At 47.0% G+C, this 25,210-nt stretch overlaps 1 protein-coding gene across 3 annotated transcripts in view; it reads right to left on the reverse strand.

The window, feature by feature from the left end:
- Window positions 1–3,915: 3,915 nt before the first annotated feature.
- Window positions 3,916–25,210, reverse strand: part of PDPR (pyruvate dehydrogenase phosphatase regulatory subunit) — a 41,930-nt gene continuing 20,635 nt past the window's right edge. For all 3 annotated transcript variants that reach the window (XM_070462866.1, XM_070462867.1, XM_070462868.1), the window contains exons 8-18: window positions 24,998–25,147; window positions 22,586–22,778; window positions 21,254–21,378; window positions 19,468–19,623; window positions 18,862–18,995; window positions 17,515–17,663; window positions 16,931–17,043; window positions 15,738–15,832; window positions 14,153–14,242; window positions 10,252–10,434; window positions 3,916–8,521 (exon numbers count right to left, since the gene is read on the reverse strand). In XM_070462866.1, coding sequence (XP_070318967.1) covers window positions 8,117–8,521; window positions 10,252–10,434; window positions 14,153–14,242; window positions 15,738–15,832; window positions 16,931–17,043; window positions 17,515–17,663; window positions 18,862–18,995; window positions 19,468–19,623; window positions 21,254–21,378; window positions 22,586–22,778; window positions 24,998–25,147 — 1,793 coding nt within the window. In that variant the 3' untranslated portion in view covers window positions 3,916–8,116. The remainder of the gene's footprint in view (window positions 8,522–10,251; window positions 10,435–14,152; window positions 14,243–15,737; window positions 15,833–16,930; window positions 17,044–17,514; window positions 17,664–18,861; window positions 18,996–19,467; window positions 19,624–21,253; window positions 21,379–22,585; window positions 22,779–24,997; window positions 25,148–25,210) is intronic.

Below are 25,210 nucleotides of genomic sequence, written 5' to 3' on the forward strand. Positions count from 1 at the left end.
AATATTGCTCTTTACAGCATCGAACCCTGCTTCCATCACCAGTCCCATTCACAACTGGGTGTTGTTTTTGCTTTGGCTCCATCCCTTCATTCTTTCTGGAGTTATTTCTCCACTTATCTCCATTAGCATATTGGGTACCTACCGACCTGGGGAGTTCCTCTTTCAGTATCCTATCTTTTTGCCCTTTCATATTGTTTATGGGGTTCTCAAGGCAAGAATACTGAAGTGGTTTGCCATTTCCTTCTCCAGTGGACCACATTCTGTCAGACCACCTGACCTGCCTCTTGAGAAACCCGTATGCAGGTCAGGAAGCAACAGTTAGAACTGGACATGGAACAACAGACTGGTTCCAAATAGGAAAGGGAGTACATCAAGGCTGTATATTGTCACCCTGCTTATTTAACTTATATGCAGAGTACATCATGAGAAACGCTGGACTGGAGGAAGCACAAGCTGGAATCAAGATTGCCGGGAGAAATATCAATAACCTCAGATATGTAGATGACACCACCCTTTATGGCAGAAAGTGAAGAAGAACTAAAGAGCCTCTTGATGAAAGTGAAAGAGGAGAGTGAAAAACTTGGCTTGAAGCTCAACATTCAGAAAACTAAGATAATGGCATCCGGTCCCATCACTTCATGGCAAACAGATGGGGAAACAGTGGAAACAGTGACTGACTTTATTTTTCTGGGCTCCAAAATCACTGCAGATGGTGATTGCAGCCATGAAATTAAAAGACGCTTACTCCTTGGAAGGAAAGTTATGACCAACCTAGACAGCATATTAAAAAGCAGAGACATTACTTTTGCCAACAAAGGTCCATCTAGTCAAGGCTATAGTTTTTCCAGTGGTCATGTATGGATGTGAGAGTTGGATTATAAAGAAAGTTGAGCACCAAAGAATTGATGCTTTTGAACTGTGGTGTTGGAGAAGACTCTTAAGAGTCCCTTGGACTGCAAGGAGATCCAACCAGTCCATCCTAAAGGAGATCAGTCCTGGGTGTTCACTGGAAGGACTGATGTTGAAGCTGAAATTCCAATACTTTGACCACCTGATGCGAAGAGCTGACTCATTTGAAAAGACCCTGATGCTGGGAAAGATTGAGGGCAGGAGAAGGGATGACAGAGGATGAGATGGTTGGATGGCATCACCGACTTGATGGACATGGGTTTGGGTGAACTCCAGGAGTTGGTGATGGACAGAGAGGCCTGGTGTGCTGCGGTTCATGGGGTCGCAAAGAGTCGGACACGACTGAGCGACTGAACTGAACTGATGGGTCTGTTAAAATTTTCTATTTCTTTCTGGTTCAGTTTTGGAAAGTTGCACATTTGTAAGAATTTGTCCATTTCTTCCAAGTTGCCCATTTTATTGGCATATAGTTGCTGATAGTAGTCTCTTATGATCCTTTGTATTTCTGTGTTGTCTGTTGTGATTTCTCCATTTTCATTTCTAATTTTGTTGGTTTGATTCTTCTCCCTTTGTTTCTTGATGAGTCTGGCTAATGGTTTGTCAATTTTATTCATCTTCTCAAAGAACCAGCTTTTAGCTTTGTTGATTTTTGCTATGGTCTCTTTTCTTTTGCATTTATTTCTGCCCTAATTTTTAAGATTTCTTTCCTTCTACTAACCCTGGGGTTCTTCATTTCTTCCTTTTCTAGTTGCTTTAGGTGTAGAGTTAGGTTATTTATTTGACTTTTTTCTTGTTTCTTGAGGTAAGCCTGTATTGCTATGAACCTTCCCCTTAGCACTGCTTTTACAGTGTCCCATAGGTTGTAGGTTGTTTTCATTTTCATTCGTTTCTATGCATATTTTGATATGTATATTTTTTCATTGGGTTGTTGTTGAGCTATTTGTGTATTTTGGAAATGAAGTCCTTGTCTGTCACATTGTTTGCAGGTATTTTCTCCCAGCGTGTAGGTTATGTTTTCATTTTGTTTTTGGTTCCCTTTGCTGTGCAGAAGTTTATAAGCTTGATTAGGTCCCATTTGCTTTTATTTCATCTTGGGAGACTGAAGAAGATACTGTTATATTAGAGAATGTTTGGCCTATGTTCTCTTTTAGTTTTATGGTACAATTTTGAGCTTATTTTCATATATAGCATGAGGGATGGAAAAGTATTTGAAAGCTAATGGATGCTTGTGTTCTTTGGATGTTGTTTTAATGTCAAGTGTTTTTGTTTTGCCTTTTCTGTCCATTTAGACAGCTGGCTTTCCTCTCAACTCTGTTTTTTCCCTTCTGCTCCCCACTCGTCATTTCTCTTCCTTTACTGCCATGGATCGTGATGGAAGAATTTATATGAGGAACTGACATGGTGGCATCCTGTCTGGGGGCTTTGAGAACTGGAAACCAATTTTCACTAAAGTTAAGAACCAGCTGGAGATTCAGAATCTATGGAAAGCCTGGGATCACTCTGGCATGTGAACTAGATTATAACAAGAATGCCTCATATTTGTCTAAGATGTTAATTTTCAATGCATTTTTAGGAATAGTTCCTTATCTTTGTAATAATGTAAGGGCAGTGTACAGTTTGCCTCCTGGAAGGTTGCAGTCACTGTTCAGCAGATTCAAGGAACTAAAATCTTGTTAAGGAACTTTTGGCTTATTACTTATTTAAAATCAGTTGTGGTATTTTATGCTAGGGGGAAGCATTTTGTAGAACTTCATGTAAGACTGAAGACATTTTTTAAAAAGAACTGTTTTATTAATATGGTCTTTTACTCAAATTTAAAATGATTTTATTTATTGAATTGTTAACATAGTCACATCATTTCAAATTCAAAATACATGAAAGGGTTTATAAATGAAGAGATTCTCCCTGTCTATGTGGACTTAAATTTGGGGAACTTTCTAACTTTTAAAAGTGGAGAGAATAATATAAAGAACCCATGTCCCTGCCAGCTGGCTTCAGTCTGGCTTCATCTTGACCCCTGTCCCCACTGGATCTTTCCTGGATGATGGACTGACCTTAAAACAAGCTGAGGATCTGTCTTTTGCAGCTGTTAGAACATAGGAAAACAGTGCCTTTTATCACATATCTCTTTGGGGGCCTTTTAATTAAGAACTCTTGTCCTACCACTGATGCCTGTGAGATTTTAAGTCACACATAGTATCTGCTCTTCCATAGCAACTTTCCTTTCTATAAAATATCTTTTTTTCTCTGTCTTTACAACAAGAACTTTGTAGGGCTGTCCCGTAATTCCACCAAGGTTTCTGCTTCTGATAGATGGCCCAGTTGTCTCATCTCAGAAAACCTCCCCAAGACACTTTGGAAAAGGAGCGGGAGGCGAGGCATGTAGGGGAAGGCAGTTTTGAGTCCCCTCAAGCTGAGGACTGGGTTTGGGTCTGTTGTGTTGCTCAGAGCCTCTGCTGAGTTCCCTGCTGCATCGGATGCCACAGCTGGAGACTCTGGAGATCGTGAAGTTGGTGAACTGCCCTGAGACCTTCACCCCAGACATGAGGTGCATCATGGGCGAGTCTCCCTCGGTGCGGGGCTACTTCGTCCTGGTGGGAATGAACTCTGCAGGCCTTTCGTTTGGTGGAGGAGCTGGAAAGTAAGTCCTTCCCACTCCCACTCGGCTTACTGGGCTTCCTCCTTTCTTCTTGTTCACATGGTCTGTGATGTACTTAGTCCAGCACGTTTGTAGTAAGTGGGCGACTCGTGTCTGCAGAGAGCTGTCCCCTTAAAGGTACTTGCCCTGTTCCAGGCACGTCACTGTACAGAATATGTTTGGAATGCCTCCTTTGGAGTTAGCCTTGGATTTAGACAGGCATCTTCTTTACCTGTTTCCAAATTCCCTGGTACACTCTGGTAACAGGTACAGATGGTTTTATGCACAATGTTTATCCTTAGTGATGGTAAATACACATACCTGGTTACCACAGATGCAGAACATTTCTCAAGGACACATAGCAAGAGTAGAGAAAATGTCTGTTTATTCATTTACAAACTTAGTAACATGAAAAGAAAACCTTAATTGAAATCTGGCTTGACAGAAACACAGTGCACAAAGTTAATGCCTCGTTCACGGGGGCAGAAACGCTCGGTCACCCTGGGTGCCTGTCATCCCCAGGGTGCAGGAGAAAGATCCGTTTACTAAAGGGCCTTGCACAGCTACAGGACCACATGCTGACAGGGATGGGAAAGGGCTGAGCTGAACTGCACATTTACAAACGCAAAGGATGAGTTGTAGCGTTACACCAGTCACAATGGCGTTTTCATACATCCCAGGGGTTGACCAGAGAGTAGCGTTAGCTGTGCTGCTGGAAAACCCTTCACTGGAATGAGCTGCAGAAGCTTTCGACCCCACACCGGCCTGCTGAAGGTCCTTCTTCCGTTTCCGCCCGCCGTGTGATGCTCTGGAGTGTAAGGCACTAGAACCTGGCCGGGTGGAGGAGGGCCCCAAGCCCCAGTTCCTGGTGTGCAAAGGGAATCCTGGCATCGATCTGTTGAAACAGGTGCTAAAAGTATCCCCTCCACGACTTATAATTTCTGTCCTTGAGAGACAGAAAAATGAGAAGGGAGGAAGTCTGCAAAGGATAAAAACAGGTGTACCTAAATATGAGAAAAATGGCCCATGAAGAAATGCATAATTCTCCAAGGGTTTTGCTCAGAGAAGTCAAGAATCATATTATACAAGGAACAACTCTGGTGTTTAATGGACAAAGAGAAGGCAAAGACATACAAAAATACTCAGTCTTCTTAAAAAATAGTGTATCTGTAGTGGCGAGGGGCTGCAGACACCAGCCCCAGAGTGACAATGAAGGCGCCTTACAGCTAACTCAGCACCGTCATGTGGAGGGTAGAGTGGCAGGGGCATGGGGCACGCACTCACAGGGGAGCCCTAGCCCCTCAGGACTCACTGCCCGGCCTGGTCACCTGTCGTCTCTCCCCTACTCAGCTGTGCCTGAGGCCACGTGCCTGCAGGAGAAAGAGTCCTCGCTCAGGAGGAACTTCCTCTGTATGGTGTTGAGAAAATGCTGCTCACATCAAGGTTTCTGAGGGATGAGGGTGGGTGCGCAGAAAGAAAAGGAAATAGTAGGTTATACTTGAGTATTCAACACTGTTGACCAGATCTCCTTATTGGATACTAAAGATGATCCTCACTGACTACACTGGCCAAGAGGCAACAAAGAGACACAAAAAGGACCTTGTAGTTTAATGCCTGAAAGCCAGCTGATATAGTGGTTTTAGAGGCTGAAATCAAGGAGGGGTCATCTCTTCAGTGACGCAAAATCACTTTTCAGAAGCACCTGTCACTCCAGCCACACATGTGGTGGAGGACAGGATTAATTAACATCTCCAGTGCGTGCAAAGGCAGGGGAAAGAAGCAAGCTGAAGGGTTATTCTTCATGTTTCGTTACTTTCGTGGAAGCAACAGCCTAGGAAAGAAGAGATGCAGCTAAAACTCCTGGTCTGTACAAGGAGGTAGAGTCCAAGGACCGCATGCCTCCTGAGGAGAATCAAGTGGAAATGACTTGGTGCTGCCCCAGTAGAAATGGGAACTCTGGGCCAAGGTGAGACTGGGGTTAATCGCTGGGCTAAATGGCATAGCGTGCATTTGGGGGTACAGGGACCCCCCAGAAGAGCACCTGAATGTGGTGGGAGCTGTTCGGGTCTGTCTCCTGGAGCACGTCCCACCCATGCAGTGCTGTGTGACCAAAACACAAGCTAAGGGACGACAAGCAGGCTACCCAGGCAGGCAGGTTTCTTGTCTCTTTGTGTGTGTGAAAACCTTCTCAATTATAGCTTTTATCACAGACAAGAAATCTCCAACGTCAATCACATACCATGGGACTTACACATGGTACAAGTAACTAGGGGGCTTATCTCCAGGGAGGAGGAGACCCCTGGTAGACTTGCAACCTGGATTCTCCATCTGTTTGAAGCCAACACACTTTGTATTTCTAGGTTCAAAACAATTCAACTGAATATGCTGAGAAAATTGTGGACCGCTTCTCGCAAGACAAATCATTTCAGAGAAGAAAGTTCATCCATCTAAAACAAAAGTCCAGCCACCCCTTCAACAAACCCTCGAGTCTCCAGGAAGAAAGAGATGAATTGTCACGGGCCCAGTGCCCAAGTCAAGGAAGTGATACAGAAGTGAGGATGTTTTGATTGTCAACTATGCCTGAGGCAGGAAGGAGTCACTCTCTTCAGTTGAGGAACAAAGAGAGAAACCTACCAGATTCATATTGTCTACTTCAATGAAACAAAGGAGACTTCCAGGATGAATGTAAAGTGCCAGAAGGTAAATATGTAAGTTTCAGGGCACTCAAAAAAATAAGTGATGCCCCTAGAATCTTAATATCTTGTACTTTACACATAAATCTAGAATTTCCTTTGGATTCAGTCCCAAACAATTTTTCATTTACAAAAACAACTTCGCAGTGGCGCCGAGCATGGGATACCTTTAGTTCTACGTCAGTCTCCGTCTTCCTGGGTCGGTCAGCTCTCTGCTGGCAATGCCTGCATTGGCGAGGGCTCACGTCCTGCTCCCTCAAGTTCCAAGGTTGCTGTTCTGTGCTCTCCAGTGGGGCAGCACCCCTCCTTTTTGCCTGGAAGCAGCATCTCTCAACTCGTTAAATATACACTTACATCAAAATGCCAAACCCCCAACAGATTTCTAATCACATACTTCCTCATTAAATCAGTGAAGACCTTGTAAGAAGATGGACACTGAAGTCAGTGATCAAGTGGGTAAACAGAAATCCCAGAGAAATGCCAGAATAGGCAGAGATCTGAGAAGTTTAAGCTTCTCTAATAACATGAAAGGATCATTTTGAATATACTTACAGACCTGTCAGGATTAATGCAGCCAAGACACCAAAGGCTACAGTTCAAGTCTCTAGCAGCAATTTGTCTGCAAGGGGAAATGACGTGTGGGGATGGATATCACAGTCCAGGAGATCTTTAGCAAACACAGGCAATGCTTAAAGCATGCAGGGCCCTCTCACCCCAGTCACTTTCTATTCTAGAAGATGTGGAGAGGTGGCTGGAAAGAGAAGATGGAAGCAGACCTCAGGCTCAGGTAACGTACTCCCCACACTGGGATCAGAGAGGGCACCTCCAGGTGGCTCTGTCTCTCCTCTGTGGGGGAAGCCCGACCTGGGGTCCCAGGGGCCCCCGCCCACTCGGCATGGCCCCAGGCTCACTCCCTCAACCAGGGTGCCCAGTCTGCCTCCCCTGCCCTGCTCTAAAGGGGGAGAAGGTCTGCCGAGCCAGTGGCTCCTGTGGCAGGGGCACAGGAGGCTGACCTGAAAGTCACGTGTGCTTGGAGAAGAGGAGCGTCAAGGTGGGATGGCTGAACTGTGAGCAGCTGGGAGAAAAGAAGCCCTGTTTCTAGAAGACTCAGCATCGCTGAGCTGTACTTTGAGGTCAAACTCTGTCAGGTGGGAAAAGCAACCCAGAAGGCAAACTGGCCTTTCTCTTCAAACAGTGTGGCTTACTTGTCTACTCAGCCAAACCAACCAACCAAAACCCCCTCACTGTAGAGGTTAGCAAGAGATGAAGAAGCTTACAAGATGAAGAGACTTGCCCAACAGTCTGATAACCGAGTCAGTGCGGAGGCCCAGGAGGGTTAACTGTTTATCTCTGCCAACCTCCAGGTCTCGTCCCCACGATGCCTCTCTCATCAGCGAGGCAGGTGGTCATCCTCCTGACAGAGGGCTCAGGGAGCCAACCCGCAGCACAAGGGAACGGGAGGAGGCCCTGCCTGCTGAAGGGCGTAAGCTGTTCCACAGACGGCAGCCCAGAATCCACAGGTTCTTCCAAGGAAAGAGCCCCACGGAGATGGACACTTAGCCTGCAGCCTGCCTTGCTTCAAGACACCGCACGTGCAGTCAGGCTGTCAGCACAACCCACCTCACAAGGAGTCTGCCCCCGCCCTCTGCCCCTGGGGACCTGAGAGGTGGAGTGGCCGCGACCAGCCCAGGAGATGGGAGACGCGGGGGGAGGAGGAGATGGAGGGAGAGAGGAGGGAGCAAAGGGAGAGTGAAAAGCAGAGAGTCCACCAGGAGAGAAGAGATGGGAGGCCAAGCTTAACTCAAGAGGGAGGGGTCAGGAGGAGGAGAAAAGCCCCCAAGATGATGAGGAGGGGCGGCAGCGAGGCCGCCCGGCCTCACTTCCCGTGCAAGTCGCTTAGCTCTACGTCCTCCTTCCGGCGCTTATGGGTGAGGAGGGAGGGCACCGGGTAGAGCTTGGCCTTGGCCTGGAACCGGTGTCCCGCAATGTCAATCTCGTATTCTCCCCGGTTGATGAAATCCGCTGTCACCACCTGCTCCTCCCCCGCGTCCTCGGAGAAGTTGTGCACGAAGCCCAGACACACGTGGCGCTCCAGGGTGTAGCCGTAGGCGCTGCTGGTCGTCTTGCCCACGTACTGCCCGTTCCGGTAAATGGGCTCCCCCCACCACGGCCAGAGGTCCAGGTCTGTGTCGTGGTCGTCCAGGATGAACATGGTGAGGCGCTTGTACACCCCGTTCTGCCTCTGCTGGAGCAGCGCGTCGCGCCCGATGAAATCCACGCCCTAGGAAAGAGAGGCGGCGCTCAGACGGTCAGGACCCCGGCGTCACCGCGGGGGTCCGCCCTCCCCTCCTCCCCCCTGCACGCTCTGGAGAACGCGGCTTCCCCCTCTGCAGAAAACTGCGTTCCCAACACCAGACACCTTCAGAGGATCCTTATAACAGCACAGGTACACATCGTTCTGTTTCATAAACTCATTTCAATCAGAAGACGACCACACAGAACAGAACAGACAGAAAAACCTACACTTAAAGTGCCTGTTCGAACTACTTTAGAAAAGCAATGTTTTTATAGAATCTCAACAAAAAGTCCATTTATATCAGTATGTGTATATATTTATGCATATGTACAAAAAAGCAGAATAAAGTAAACTTTTTAAAACTTTTCCTTTTATATTGGAATATGGCCAATTAATATATTGGAATATTATATTCCAATTAATTGGGATATATTAATTAATTAGCCAGTTAATTGGGATATAGCCAATTGCAGTCTCTTGGACTGCAAGATCAAACCAGTGCATCCTAAACGAAATCAGTCCTGAATATTCATTGAAGGACTGATCCTGAAGCTCCAACACTTTGGCCACCTCATGCGAAGAGTTGACTCACTGCAAAAGACCCTGATGCTGGGAGGGATTGGGGGCAGGAGGAGAAGGGGACGAGAGAGGATGAGATGGCTGGATGGCATCACCAACTCAATGGACATGAGTCTGAGTAAACTCTGGGTACTGGTGATGGACAGGGAGGTGTGGCGTGCTGTAGTCCGTGGGGTCACAAAGAGTCGGACACGACTGAGCGACTGGACTGAACTGAACTGAGAGCCAGTTAACAATGTTGTGATACTTCCAGGTGAACAGTGAAGGGACGCAGCCATATATATGTATCCATATATAGGTCCATATATGTATCCATCCCCCAAACTCCCCCACCAGGCTGCCACATAAAACTGAGCAGAGTGCCTGGGGCTGTACAGTAAGTCCTTGTCGGTTATGTTTTAAATATAGCAGTGTGTACATGTCCATCCCAAACTCCCCAACTATCCCTTCCCCTCATTCTTCCCTAAAACAAACTTAACAGTGATTGTCTCGGAAAAAAATGAGTGATTTTAATTCTGTTTTTTCCTATTTTCCAAACTGAGTATTCTTTACTTTTATATCAGAGAAAAATACTTACCTAATCACTCAAAAAGAACAGCAGAGATCTACTATGTTGTTTGGCAGAGAATGACTGCTAAGAGATTTTGTTAAGTGAAAAAAGGTGTGTGTTGTGCCCAAGCACCACACAGTCAGGAAAGCAGTGGAGGGAGAGCCCTCTGTGTGCCCTGCACGGACGCTAAAGGAGACGGGGCACTGGCGCCTCTGGGCAAGCTGCCAGGAGGGCTGGGTGGGCTCAGAGGGGGAAAGGCTGCTTATCCTCTAAAATGCTGACTTAAAAAAGCATTTTCATATATTAATTTTGAAACAAAAATAATTAGGAAGTTGAATGTGACTCATTTGTACACGTTTGTGGCAGGTTAATGAATCGCCATAACCAACTCTGAAAGACCGCCCAGAAGGCACTCAGTCTAAAACAGAGCGAGTGCCCCAAACACGTGTTGTCTACTTGTGCTTCCTTAGTCCGTGTGTTACCCCCAGACATCCTGAGGCCTCAACCCCTGTACACCCTCCTCCTGTCCTCCTGCGGGCTCCCTGCTTGGAGAGCTGGGAGTGGAGTATGCACACGAGTACAATACCTTGTCTAACTTCACCCGAGACTCTCCTCCACATTCCAGGGGTGTGGTTAGGGTGTTTAAGTCCTGACCCCAGAAGGCAAAAAACTTCTCAATTCGGAGACTACGAAGAGCATAATACCCAGCATTCCGGATTCCGTATTTCTGCCCCACGCTCATCACTTCGTTGTATACGTGCAGGGCGTACTAGAGGGAGAGACGAGAGGTCAGTGGTGAGCAGACCTTCAGCACTGAACATGGCGCGCGGCCGGCTGTCCCTGCTACCTGGACAGGGCAGGAGGTTGGCTATAATCCTCAGGAGCCCAAGTGCCACAGCCCAGACTTAAGCTCCAGGAAAGCAGCACCCGTCTCTTCGCATCTCTAGAATGTCTAGGATCTAAGTACACAGCAGCACGACATAACTCACAGAAGCTCCTTACCACTGAGCAAACGATCAGTCTCATCACCGCCTCTCTGACAGCCACGCACCCTCCCCGCCGTGTTCTTCTGCCCCTGCTCCCCAACCCTGGTCCTGACCCCACGCACTGGCCTGTGCTGTGAAGCTAGTGTTGCACGTAACTCTAGGCGTGCAGGCACAACTGTGACCTGTCACAGCAATGCGGCATCTTAGCCCTGGAGCAGGTCACAGAGGACCCCAGAAAGCAGAGCCCTCCCCCCACATCCCGCAGCATCCAGTCTCTCACACTGCTTTGTTTTTGGTTCCAGACATGTTTAAGTACCAGATAACTTAAGTAAGCAGAAAGTTTTCCAACTTAAATGAGCAGAAAGTTTCCCAAATTGAAAGCAAATAATCTAAACATACTATGTTAAGCCTAAAGCCCAACAACAACTATACTGTTTACTTTAAAAACTGTAACTCAGAGAAAACAAGACAGAGGAATGAGAAAGACAGATGTTATATAATCCACACTCACGTGTGGAATTGTTAAAAACAAACAAACCCAAAATAGCATCCAAACTCATAGAACAAGAGACCAGATTGGTTACTGGTAGGTTGAGGGGTGAGGACTGGAGGAAGGTGGTCAAAAGGTACAAACTTCCTTGTAAGGTAAGCACTAGGGATGCAGTGAACATGTGACTAAACTGACACTGCTGTGTGATACATACGACAGTTAAGAGTAAATCCTGAGAGGAGTTATCACAGGAAAAAAAAGTTTTTTTCCTTTTTATTGAAACTATATGAGATAGTGGATGCTAACCAAGTCTATGTAAGTCAATCCATTATACTGTCCACCTTAATCTTACACAATGATGTATATAAATTACATCTGAATATAACCGGAGGGAAAAAGAAAAAGCAGCTTCATTGGTACTGCAATTCTTTAATGTATATGGCTCTATGGACCGTACTACTGCAGCCACACAGGCCTCAACTAAACAGAACAATGTGGTCAAGACGATTTTAGATGTGGAAAAGGCAGTCTGAGCCTGTGGTATGTGTGTAAGTGAAACACGAGATGGCAGAGCGAGTGGAGGAGACCAGTGGGGACTGGCTGGGCAAGGAGAGTGAAAATGAGCTGCATCTCAGGCAGGTTCAGTGTCTCAAGCTGAATGCTTTGTGTCTGAGTTAAGAGGAAGACAGAGGAAAGATCGAAAGCAAGTTACTAGTCTTGGGCTAGAAAAGACGAGCAAAGGGAAAAGTAGGTCCCCACCATTTACTCACTTTCTCACTAAATGCCAGGGATTGAGGGTAAACAAACAATCTGCCATCTGCCACCATGCTTTTGGAAGCCATCTCCTCTAAGAGACAGATATAACCTTCTGAGGACAAAAACCAGCTTGAAAAGAACTGAAGCAGTGCACAAATTACCTCTATGGAAAACATAAGTAAGAATGGGACCAGCTCAAGAAGATCAGGTAGGAAACAGGGCTTCCTCCTCCTGATGGGCTTTGTTGATTAATGACCCGGGAGCGGGTGGTACCACCTCAGTGATCATATTCACAGCTGATCCCCTGTCAGTATAGGCAAAATGTATCAACTATATGCATATCAGCTCTTCTCAAATCGTAACATTTGAGTGTGAAAAAGCAGATGAAATTTCACGGGGTGGTAAATCCATGCTTCATTTAATAATTAAAAGGAAACCTAACACCATGAGTAACATGACTGATGTCAAGAACGTGAGGATGCTAACGATCACTGCTACTTGTCACAGCTGGATGCAGGAAAGAAAATGCAAGAATAAAAATTGTTAAGAAACAAGAAAAATGATTATTATTTGTATATGGTAAGACTGAACTCTGGAAATTCCAGAGAAACAACTAAAAAACAGCTATAAACAGTAAGACAGTTTAGAAAGGAAACAGGTTAAAGCATTAATAAACAGAAGAAAAAAGCTTTTAGAAATCATAATCACCTAGAAGATACTAAAATAAAGATACCCTTCCTATTCACAATAGCAACACCACCAAAATAGTATTCATATGAATTTATAACATCTACATGAGAAAAACTTCAAAATACCTCTGAAGGTCACAAACACACACACAAAACCCAAATAAAAAAGGTACATTCTGATTGTAATATTCAACACATGTAAGAATGTCAGTTCTTCCTAACTGACAAACATAACACAACCCAAAAGATCAGGGTGTTTTTAACTAATGATTATAAATGTTTATGAGGGAGCATAAGGACATAGGAATTACTTTCCAGAGTCTTCTAAGTTGTGAGGGAGGATAAGCATTACCAAGTACTAAAATAAACAATAAAGACTCAATAATTAAGATAATGTGGTCCTGGATAAACAGAACAGAATACAGAAGTTAAATAACCCTGCCATCAGCAAACCTGTATTTAAAACAGGTAATCTGTTGAACAAAATAAAAAAAATATATATTCTGAGAGACACTGGTAAACACCCTGAAGAAAAAACAGAGAAGGGTCTAGGGAGGAGGGGGCTGGTGGCTGCAGCTTTAAGGAAGGTCTCATCAAGAAGGCGAGGCGTGACCAGGTGTGGATGGACTGCCAAGGAGAGCGGGAGGGCCGGCGGAAAGGCCCCGAGGCTTCAGGCACTGGTCCAGCAGGGAGCGAAGGGCCGGGAGAGAGAGGCAGGAAGACATGCGATTAGGAGCAGCAGCGAGAAGGGCAGGGGGCAGGCGGAGCTGTGCAGGCCTGCTGACAGGCTTTTACTCAGAGGGGGCTGGGTTCTGAAAAGCAGCTCAATCTCTTGCATAAAACTGCATGGACAAACTGCTTTGCACCCATCAGCCCAAAGTGTGACAAGCCTGTGCTGGTACAAGCAATAAAAAAAAAGGTACTCTTGTTCACTGCACAACTTTTTATAACAGCCAAGGACGAGAAACCCTGTAAATGTCTATTAATAGTAGACTAGTTAAACTATGATTCAGGGCCTTCCCTGGGGGTCCTAGGACTCTGCACTCCCAACACAGGAGGCCTGGGTTCCATCCCTGGTCAGAGAATGTGCGGCAACAAAGACTGAAGATCCCACATGTTGCAACTAAGACCCAGCACAGCCAAATAAATATTTTTTTAAAATAAATAATTCAAGTATATAATGGAATACTGTAGCACTTTAATTAAAAAATGAAGAAAGAAAGGAAAAGGAAGCTCTTTCTTAGGTTCTGGCAGGGAAAGATCTGTAAACTGTTCAGTAAAACAATCAACATGAAGAAATGCAGTATGCTTCCACCAGTTTCTATAAAGGCGGTTGTGAAGATGTCTTTGAACTTGCTTCCATATGTACAAAACTCTGATGTGATATAAACTAACAATTGTATCACTGCTGGTGGCTCGTGAGAACTGGTCAGTGGCACTGAACACATTTTAGAGATGTTTAATTTTAGACCATGTAAGTGGTCTAGACCTACAGAAAACAGTACGCAACTCAGCTAAAAATGTCACACCCTCTGTCACACCCCTGCCCCCGCCCGAGGTGCTCACCTCTATGGGGATGTAGAGCATGAACCCTGGCTCGCCCGTGTGCGTCATGCTCATCACCCGGATCCCGTTGGCGTAGCCCACGCTCATCTCCTGTGGAGACCAAGGGAGCGGGTCACCACGGAGGTGTCAGAGGAGTGAAGGTCTTGGGAGCCCTCTCATTAGCTCTGCACCCTCCCTGCGTCTGACCCTGAAGGAGACAGACACATGTGAATGAAGAATTTCTTCCCTGATGGTCTGTTTCCAGGCACTGGGGTCACCAGGCAGAGCCCAGCCTCCCAATGCCCAGCTCAGGAGTGCCAGCCCAGCCGCTGGGGGAGTGGAGGCAGTGTTTGACAAGCAGGAAACACTTCTCTCCACAAAGTCCTGCTGAAGACCTGCCACAGTTTTAGTCAGGACGTCAGGAGCCATGAAGAGCAAGCAAACATTCCCTTGTGGACCTGGCAGGCCAGCCCTGGGCACCTGCCCCAGAGAAGACGCTGGTTTACCTGCTACCCCAGGGGCAGACACTGGGCTCCCCATGTTCTGAACACGTTTCCAGCAGCTTGTGACCCAAAAGGGCCTCTGAGTCAATGGCACTCTGCAGTGGGGTGTGGGGAGCCCCCTGAGGCCCCAGCAGGCCGCCGCCGTGAGGAGCAGGTCAGGGCAGTGTGCTGCAGGCACGGGGGTGTGGGGCAAGCCTCTCCTCTGAGCAAACACAGGGCTCTGACAGGGCCGGCCGGCAGCTGACAGAGCTTTCTGCTGCTTTAACTGTGCCACAGAGACGAGAGGACTGTGAGCTCACTTAGGAGGAGGATCCTAACTTCAGTATGAACTTCAAAGGGCACCGCCTCAGGAACGGTCCCAGAGCTGCCTGTGACAGCTGCCAAAACGCCCGTCTGCCCCAGAGTGCGGCTGTCCTTCCTTTTACTCAGCTGCACTTTGTTTCACTCAGATCTAGCGGCCAAGTGTAAGAAAGAAAACTACGTATGTTGTTGAGGGATTCACCTAGCCATTTCCTATCTGAAGGGGCCACCTACACAGAAGTTACTTCGTGTGTGGAAAGGAGGAAGCTCTGCATGGAGAGAAGGGGCCTGACCTTGGCTGGCGTTTTTTGGCATTAGTGTCATAATATTAAAAACATAAAAATATAATCCACTGCTACAGAAAGCAATGGGCTTCCCTGATAGCTCAGTTGGTAAAGAATCTGCCTGCAATGCAGGAGACCCCATTTGATTCCTGGGTTGGGAAGATCCCCTGGAGAAGGGAAAGGCTACCCACTCCAGTATTCTGGCCTGGAGAATTCCATGGACTGTACAGTCCATGGGGTTGCAAAGAGTCGGACACGACTGAGCGACTTTCACTTTCACAGAAAGCAATAAACATATAGAACCGATATGGAGAAAAGTTAGGTCCACTTTAAAGATATCAATGTTTATTAAAAAAGACTGTGAAGAAAGGAAAATAGTGGATTTACTCATTTTGTTTGCTTAATGAGCATAAGAACACACTCTGTGGATATTAACACCTTAATGAGAACATGTAATTGCCATCTCTGTACAAGAACATTCCCTGCTTATTTAAAAACTACAAGTTTCCCAGTACTCACCTTGCAAAACAGACTTGGGAAGTGGTCTGGAGTCATGGGGGCGTAGGACAACTCAGACAGCACATCCACAGCGCGAGGACCAATCAGGTTGAGGGCTAAAGGGGAAAGAGCAGAACATGTCTGGCTGCTCCAGGTGGACGGCTGAGCCAATCGAGAAGGTCTGTTCTTGACTTGCTCACCTATGGCCGGGTATAGGTGGCAAGACCATGAAAACCTTCCTGTGTTCAGGCAGTCTTAGGATGCACCTAGATTCTGGCAAACACACTTCTCCTGACAAGGCTGCCAAGTGCTGCCACTGACTCCTGGCATGTGAGAGCCTGGCTAGCTGTGGCCTCTTCCTGGGTACAAAGGAAGATGAGACTCTACAGCCTCCTCTGTAGCGAGACCAGGAGCATGAGGCCAGAGGACGGGAGCCCACTCCCAGGGCTGGCCCTGAACACCCACACAGGTCCCGCTCTCCTCCTCTTCCCAGTGCAGCTGCGTGATGGAAAGCCCCAAACACAAATCAGTAACAGGAGAGCCCCGAGGAGAGCTGCCCCCTAGCTGGGATCTATGACAGCAGCTGAGCGCATCACACATCAGATACCCTCAGATGGACTGGAAAACAGCCTGGCTTCTATAAGCTTCTACAGTATTCCAATCTGGTAGTAAGAAGGCCATCATATTTGCTACGATGGTGTCAGTACATTGAGGGTCTGGTGGAGGCGAGGCAAGGGTCCTTTAAGTGAGAAGCAGGGAGGGGTTAAAGCTGAAATTAGGGGGCAGAAGAGAAAGGGCTGCTCTCTGAGAGGACTGCTGAGGGGACATAATCAGGAAATAAGTTAACTATCCTTAAGAAGTATTTACTTACTAAAAAAGAAAAAAACTAAGGGGAAATTGTGATGAAAACAATACTTACATAATGAATTAAAATAATTTAATAATGAGTCATGCGTTAATTCAACAAATATTTGTACTCTCATACGCTGACTGTAGGGGATACAGCAGTACACACACAAACAGAGAAGCAATAACTCATCCCACACTCCACTTATAACATGTGGGATTGATTGGCTATGACCAGGAGCCTCGTACAAGATGCTAATTCTGACACTCCTGAACATCAGATATGAAGAAGGCAAATGGAGAAGACAAACCTGGATCACTGGGCCAGCTGACCCCCGAGGGCCCCCTGACACTGAAGGGACCCTTACCAGTGTATTTCCAGGTGACGTCCTCCAGAATCAGGTTGCTGTCTTCTGGCATGTACTTCTTAAGCCAAGCCCAACAATGGACCTGCTGGTCGGTTGGAGAAATCATGAAGAAACTGAAAGTGAGACCAAAAGTAATCAAAACCAGGCAGCAGAAAAATGATCAGGAAGCAGTCGGCTCTCAGCTAGAGTCAAAGCAACGGACAGAATGTGGCCAATGGTCTCATAGCTTTCAGGGAAGGATCCAAGAGCACATCCTTCTAGGACACACCACATCAGGACAAAGCAAGGTTATGGCGTCCTGCTAGTGCCGAGAAATCACACAGCCTACTAACGTAAGATAAGGCACCTTCTCCAAGTAAAATAACTAACTTTCCACACTAGGTTTTACATAATCTGGTGCCTTTTTTCCCCTCCTCATGGTGGGGTGGGGGTGTGTATGCATGCGCATGCACGGGCGCTGCTGATGAACTGGCCCTGCATTAATGAAATGTTTTTTGTTCTTAGTGTTATTAACGGTGTCCTGCAGAAGTGGCCATGCTGTCTAGGGCCTGCGTGAGGAGGGAGCGGGGTGGCGCCTGGCTCACCTGCGCTTGCTCAGCCGGGCTATGCTGCAGTCGTTTTCATATCCGCCACGCTCGTTGAGCATGCCGGTATGCACGATGTGGCCCACGGGCACGTCAAGGTCGTTGGAGAAGAGGTACTGGAGAATTTCTAGTGCCTGATCCCCGGTGGACTGTAGGGTTAGGGAGTGAAACAGAGATAACACTGTAAGAACCTCTAGCTGGCAACGCGGCCTGACGTGGAAGGTCCCTTGCTGAGAAAATTGAACCAGCTGGTACTCATACAGCAACCCTTGCAGACCGACTCCGCTGCGAGGGGCTCAGGGAGGCCGGCTGCCGACTCCAGCAACCCTTGCAGACCGACTCCGCTGCGAGGGGCTCAGGGAGGCCAGCTGCCGACTCCAGCAACCCCTGCAGACCGACTCCGCCGCGAGGGGCTCAGGGAGGCCAGCTGCCGACTCCAGCAACCCTTGCAGACCGACTCCGCCGCGAGGGGCTCAGGGAGGCCGGCTGCCGACTCCAGCAACCCCTGCAGACCGACTCCGCCGCGAGGGGCTCAGGGAGGCCGGCTGCCGACTCCAGCAACCCCTGCAGACCGACTCCGCCGCGAGGGGCTCAGGGAGGCCGGCTGCCGACTCCAGCAACCCCTGCAGACCGACTCCGCCGCGAGGGGCTCAGGGAGGCCGGCTGCCGACTCCAGCAACCCCTGCAGACCGACTCCGCCGCGAGGGGCTCAGGGAGGCCGGCTGCCGACTCCAGCAACCCCTGCAGACCGACTCCGCCGCGAGGGGCTCAGGGAGGCCGGCTGCCGACTCCAGCAACCCCTGCAGACCGACTCCGCTGCGAGGGGCTCAGGGAGGCCGGCTGCCGACTCCAGCAACCCCTGCAGACCGACTCCGCTGCGAGGGGCTCAGGGAGGCCGGCTGCCGACTCCAGCAACCCTTGCAGACCGACTCCGCTGCGAGGGGCTCAGGGAGGCCGGCTGCCGACTCCAGCAACCCTTGCAGACCGACTCCGCTGCGAGGGGCTCAGGGAGGCCGGCTGCCGACTCCAGCAACCCTTGCAGACCGACTCCGCTGCGAGGGGCTCAGGGAGGCCGGCTGCCGACTCCAGCAACCCTTGCAGACCGACTCCGCTGCGAGGGGCTCAGGGAGGCCAGCTGCCGACTCCAGTGCCAGACGGGCCTCTGCAGGCAGGGAAGGCACCAGACACAGAGAGCTGAAAGCTCCAGAAAATGTCGTGATTCCGCTGACACAGTGAACTACACCAGAGCTCTTACAGAATCAGTTCTGAAGCGATGGATGAAAAACAAGCGGCATGCAATAAACAGGCACGCTTCCAAGTCTGTTACTTCGGTTCTCAAATACTTACTGTTATTTCAAACTTTGTGAAAGAGGACATGTCAATGACACACACGGCTTCCTTACAGCACTTGACTTCGGACTCCACAATCTCAAACCAGTCTGGCTTGTAGAAAGTCTTGCTCTGCTCCAAGGCCAGAAGGTCTACAGAACAGAGAAAACCAAAGGAAGACAGAAAAGGAGGGGATTTGTCCTGGTGAGTTTCCTTGATAGCGTAGGACAGTATAATTGTTTTATTATTTATTCTCCCAGGAATACAGTCAAGCTATACGCATTTAAAAATAAGGTTTAGGACTTCCCTAGTGGCCCAGTGGTTAAGAATCTGCCTGTCAGTAAGGGGACACAAGCTTGATTCCTGACCCAGGAAGATCCCACATGCCATGGAGCAACTAAACCTGTGCACACAACTCCCGGAGCCCGTGTGCCCTAGAGCCCATGCTCTGCAACGAGACCCCCGTGCACCACAGCCGGAGCGCGGCCCCGCGGGCCACAGCTGAGAGAGCCATGCTCAGCAACAGAGACCCGGCACAGCCAAAAATAAATAACTTAAAACAACCAGACCAAGATTTATTATTCTTAGGACAAAAAGAACAAATATGAGAACGTGCCTTCTTACCCTTGTCTGGTGGCACGAAGTACTTTGGCCTCTCGAATCCATGTTTCTCCATCCACCTGGCTCCCTGTGCGTCCAGCCGGTCATAGAGAGGAGAGGTGCGTAACTGCCTTCCAGTCTGGAAGTCCCAACGGGGAACCTTCAGGTCATAGAGCAGAGCTAGGGACGGAAGAGCAGGCCATGAGAGTCCAAGCCACAGAGCTGAGCACCCACATCCACGAGACTCTGGAGTTGCTTCCATTCAAAAGAGCATGCTTTCCAGGCTGCCGTAGCCCAATTTCCTGACAGCACCTAGTGTGACAGGAATGGTCCAGGACAAAGGACCGCATTGTAAGAGCTGGTGTCACCCCTCCACAGAGTTATACAGCTGTGAGTCACGTTACGACTCCAGATCTTTGTTTATAATTACTTTTAAACTAGCAGGTAGAAACAATGGGAGAAAGAGTTCTAAACCTTGCTGAGCTCCCAGCAGAGATGAAGGTCACATCTACACAGGACACAGGAGGTTACACAGTGTGAAAAACTGGCACCTGCTTCTTTCCAGGGCCTGTGTTGTTGGAGTCAGACCTGTCACACACTTGCCCTAGTATTTAACCATTTCTGAAGCAAAAGGGCACACAGCGTACTTGATATGGTAGCTCTGGAACCTGACAGGTTGCACAGTATTGTCCCAGTGACATTTTTACATAACAAAGCTAGGGGCAGAATTCACTTCTCCTAATGCAATCTGCAACAGTAAAAAGTAAAAATATCCAGAAACAGTAAATCTCTAGTCTCTTCCAGAGAGAAGATGACTTCACACTAGGCCAAACAAGAGGTGCTTCGCTGAGGCAGAAGCAAGCCATGCTGGCCTCTCTGAGCTGTCCAGATCTGTTCTGGGCTTTAGGTTCTACCTTCCAATTCCCCATTTTCTGTCATGCCTGAAACTTCCAACTCAAAAGAATCAGAGAAGGGCCCCAAATGTCATCAAGAAGCTCAAGCTTCATTACGATTTTCACAGAAAATAAAAAATCTTGGCAGTCACACATACTGCTACCAGCCCGTGCACCACAACCACCAAAGCCCATGTGACCTGGAGTCTGTGCTCCGCAAAAAGAGAAGCCACTGCAACGAGAAGCCTGCACGCCACAGCAGAGCAGCCCTCCCTGCCGTAACAGAAAAGCCCGCACGCGGCGCTGAAGACCCAGCCAAAAATAAACAAATTTTTTATATATATATATTTTAAAGCTATCTCTAAAGGGCTCACTGGGAAATAAAAAGCCAAGACAAGGTACTGATCCTTCAAAGTCAGGAGCAAAAACAAAGAGAAAGCAGGAATGCATGTCTGGTATTTACATGAGGAGTGGTTTCCTATCTGGTGAGCATATGGTGGGTTAATGGTGAGAGTCACTTATGCTTTGAGACTAACGTGACAAATTCTCTGCCTTGGAAAGCAAACCATGATCTCAAAGACCAAGTGGGGAGTGTGAGCATTCACTGTGACACAGCAAAGTGAAAAGAAGGCAATGACAAGAATGTTCAAGAAGCTGCTGCTACGAGTCTGACAGGAGTGACCCCCGTGCGTCCCAGTCCACTTTCTGGTCACGGAGGTAAGTCCTGCACAACACACTAAACAAAACAGTTCACACGTGTCATGGGGCATGATGCCCCCAACACAGGCCTGAAACAGGCAAACACCAGAAGCCCGACTTGACGAGATTACTGAAGAGCCGAGGAGGACTCTGCCCCGGGGAGACAGAGCCAGTCAGACTCGGGCAGAGAGGAACGGTGGGGACACAGCTTCACTCACGCATGACCTCCATGACACGGTGGCGCAGGAAGGTTCGGCTGCTCTGGAGGGCTCCAAACCGCTTCAGGTCCAGCTCCCAGACGTTTTCTGAGGGGTAGCCGTGCACCATCCACTCGGCGAGGTACCTGCGTAAAGGGGGAAGTTGCCAGGCCTCTCAGCACCGTGACATGCTCAGTGCTGGACTAGGAATCCAGCACCAACAGGATCCAAAGACCCTGTCTTGTCAAGACTGGCTGAGTGATTCTCTAATTTCCTTAACTTCTGGAAGAAGCAAATGCGATCCATCTACTGCTCTCACAAGACCACCGTGAGGACATGAGCACTCATGGTGAGGCTGCCTGGGAAGTATGAGGGCACGGCAGCCCACTCCAGTATTCTTGCCTGGGAAATCCCACCGACAGAGCAGCCTGGGGGGCGACAGTCTATAGAGTCGCAGAGTCACCCACGACTGAAGTGACTTAGTGCTCACGCATGGAGAAATAACACTAAAATAAACATACAAACGTACTCTATATATTTTGATGTTTTTTTTTTCCTGTAAAACAGTCACCTCAGGAGGAGGTTATACAGTTATATGGCTGTATCACCTTTGCTCCAAACATTTTTGGTAACTTCTAATCCATAACTGTCTTCAGAGCCATTCTATGGTTCACCCAAGTATACTTACTGGTCAGTTAATTAAAAATTTTAAAAAATTGTGGTAAAATACAGACAATATGAAATTTACCATCTTAACCATTTACAAGTATATACATCAGGGATGTTAAGTATTTTCACACTGCCTGTAATGATCACCACCATTCGCCTCCAGAATTCTTTTCACTTCCCAAACAAACTATATCCAGTAAACAGAGACCACCCCCTGCACCCCTGTCCCCTGGAAACCACCATTCTGTGTTGTCTCTAGGAACTGTACTACTCTTGTGTATTCACATAAGTGGAATTTCATAGTATTGTCCTTTTGACACTGGCTTTATTTTTATTAGTACCAAACTTTAAAATAAAAACTTATGTGATCAGCACGATCTTCTACTCATCATCTCTACTTCCAAACTCAAATAAACACATTCAAAAGACCAATATTTGTTACGACTGAAGTAGTACAGACGTACATCCCACTGGTTCCCAGGCTAACTCCAAAAGGGGGGGTTCCAAACACATTCTGTACAGTGACGTGCCTGGAGCAGGGGCGAGTACCTTTAAGGGGACAGCTCTCTGCAGACACAAGTCGCCCACTTACTACGAATGTGCTGGACTAAATACATCATAGACCATGTGAACAAGAAGAAAGGAGGAAGCCCAGTAAGCCGAGTGGGAGTGGGAAGGACTTACTTTCCAGCTCCTCCACCAAACGAAAGGCCTGCAGAGTTCATTCCCACCAGGACAAAGTAGCCCCGCACCGAGGGAGACTCGCCCATGATGCACCTCATGTCTGGGGTGAAGGTCTCAGGGCAGTTCACCAACTTCACGATCTCCAGAGTCTCCAGCTGTGGCATCCGACGAAGCAGGGAACTCAGCAGGGGCTCTGAGCAACACAACAGACCCAAACCCAGTCCTCAGCTTGAGGGGACTCAAAACTGCCTTCCCCTACACGCCTCGCCTCCCGCTTCTTTCCCAAAGTGTCTTGGGGAGGTTTTCTGAGACGAGCCAACTGGGCCATCTATCAGAAGCAGAAACCTTGGTGGAATTACGGGACAGCCCTACAAAGTTCTTGTTGTAAAGACAGAGGAAAAAAGATATTTTGTAGAAAGGAAAGTTGCTATGGAAGAGCAGATACTATGTGTGGCTTAAAATAAAATCTCACAGGCATCAGTGGTAGGACAAGAAATCTTAATTAAAAGGCCCCCAATGAGATACGTGATAAAAGGCAGTGTTTTCCTATGTTCTAGCAGCTGTGAAAGACAGATCCTCAGCTTGTTTTAAGGTCAGTCCATCACCCGGGAAAGATCCAGTGGGACAGGGATCAAGATGAAGACAGACTGAAGCCGGCTGGCAGGGACATGAAACATCTGTATGTTATTCTCTTCATTTGTGAAAGTCTGAAATTTTCCCAAATTAAGGGAAAAAAAATTAAGTTCAAGTGGAAGAAAGGACACTCTTCATGACAGACCCTTTCATACCTTTTGAATTTGGAATTACATGATTATATTCCCTATTAAATAAATTAAAATTATTTAAAAATTGAGTAAAAGAACATATTAACAATTTCGCTTTTAAAAATTCTCTTCCATCTTAAATGAAGTGCTATCAAAAGACAGTCCCCCCCCCAACAAAAAAAAGTAGGTTTCCTCCTAGCCTAAAATTTCAGCAATGAGTTTAGGCAAAAAAGTGAGAAGGCAAAATTAATCAAGATTTTAATTTTAGGTCTCTGAATCGGCTTGCCAATAACTATCCTTGACCAGACAACCTCTGTGGACGAGCAAACGGGGTTGTTACAAAGATCAAGTAGGAGCCACAGGTGTACCTCGATTTGGTTCCAGACCACTGTAATAAAGTGAACACTGCAACACAGTGAGTTATGTGAGTGTTTCGGTTCCCTCAGCACATATAAAAATTACATTGCAGTGCATATAGAAATTATATTGTATTATATGTTCAATAGAACTATGTCTAAAAAACCAATGGACAGGATATTCCCTGGGAGTTCAGTGGCTAGGACTCCACACTTTCACTGGTGTATGCATGGAGTTCAATAGCTGGTCAGGAAATTAAAATCCTGCAAGCCTTGTGGGGAAAAGAACACCAAAAACAAAAAAGGCAAAACCAATTCCAATATACATACCAAAAAATGTAAATTAAAAAATACTTGGCCAGATATACAAGCAACCTAAGTGTCCATCAACAGATGTGGTAAATACATACAATGGACTGCTATTCAGCTATTAAAAATTTTTTTTGCTACTTGCAACAACATGGACAGACTTGAAAGGTATTATGTTTAGTGAAATGAGTCAGAGAAAGACAAATACTGTATGTTATCACTTATATGTGGAATCTAAAAAGAAAAGAAACTAGTGAAATATAACAGAAAAGAATCGGATACAGACTTGTGGTTATCAGTGGGAGAGGGAAGTGGGAAGGGACGAGATAAGGGGAGGGGGTATAGAGGTACAAAGTACTATGTATGAAATAAATAAGCTACAAGGATGTATTGTACAACACAGAATATAGTATTTCATAACTATTAATAGAACATAACCTTTAAAAATCGAGAACCGCTACATTGTTTGTACACATGAAACTTGTATATTGTACATCAATTTTATCTCAAAAAAACCATTAAAAACAATTTCCACTCAGACTTCAGTATGTTATTAAAACTATAAAAAGGTAAAGAAAACCTTACTACTAAAATATGCTATTAGCCGAACCTTCAGCGAATCCTATCTTTTGCAATAGATAGACCACCGATACAACAGATAGATCATTAATACAATAGAGAGATCACTGAAAAAATACACAGATCACAAATCACAGATCCAATAACACATATAACAGTGAAAAAGTCTGAAGTATTACTGTAATTACCAAAATTCAAGAGATGCAAAGTCAGAAAATGCTGTTGGAAAATGGTGCCAATAGACTTGTTCAGTGCAGCGTTTGCCACAAACCTTCAATTTATAAAAACAACTCAGTATCTGCGAAGCACAATAAAATGAGATATGCCTGTGTTCCTGAAAAGGCTTTAATGTATAACATCTTAGACAAATATAAGGCACTCATGTTAACATCTAGTTTACATACCAAAATGATCCCAGTCTTCCTGCAGATTCTGAATCTCCAGCTGGTTCTTGCCCTCCGTGAAAATTGGCTTTGGGTTTTTCTCAAAGCCCCCTGACAGGATGCCCCCCTGCCAGTTCCGAATGTAAATTCTTCCATCAGCATCTACAACAGCTGAGAGAGAAAGTGACAAAGGGGGTGGGGAGCAGAAGAGAACGCGGGGTTTAGAGGCAAGCC

The sequence above is a fragment of the Odocoileus virginianus genome, unplaced genomic scaffold (genome assembly GCF_023699985.2).
Source record: "Odocoileus virginianus isolate 20LAN1187 ecotype Illinois unplaced genomic scaffold, Ovbor_1.2 Unplaced_Scaffold_15, whole genome shotgun sequence".
NCBI lineage: Eukaryota > Metazoa > Chordata > Mammalia > Artiodactyla > Cervidae > Odocoileus > Odocoileus virginianus.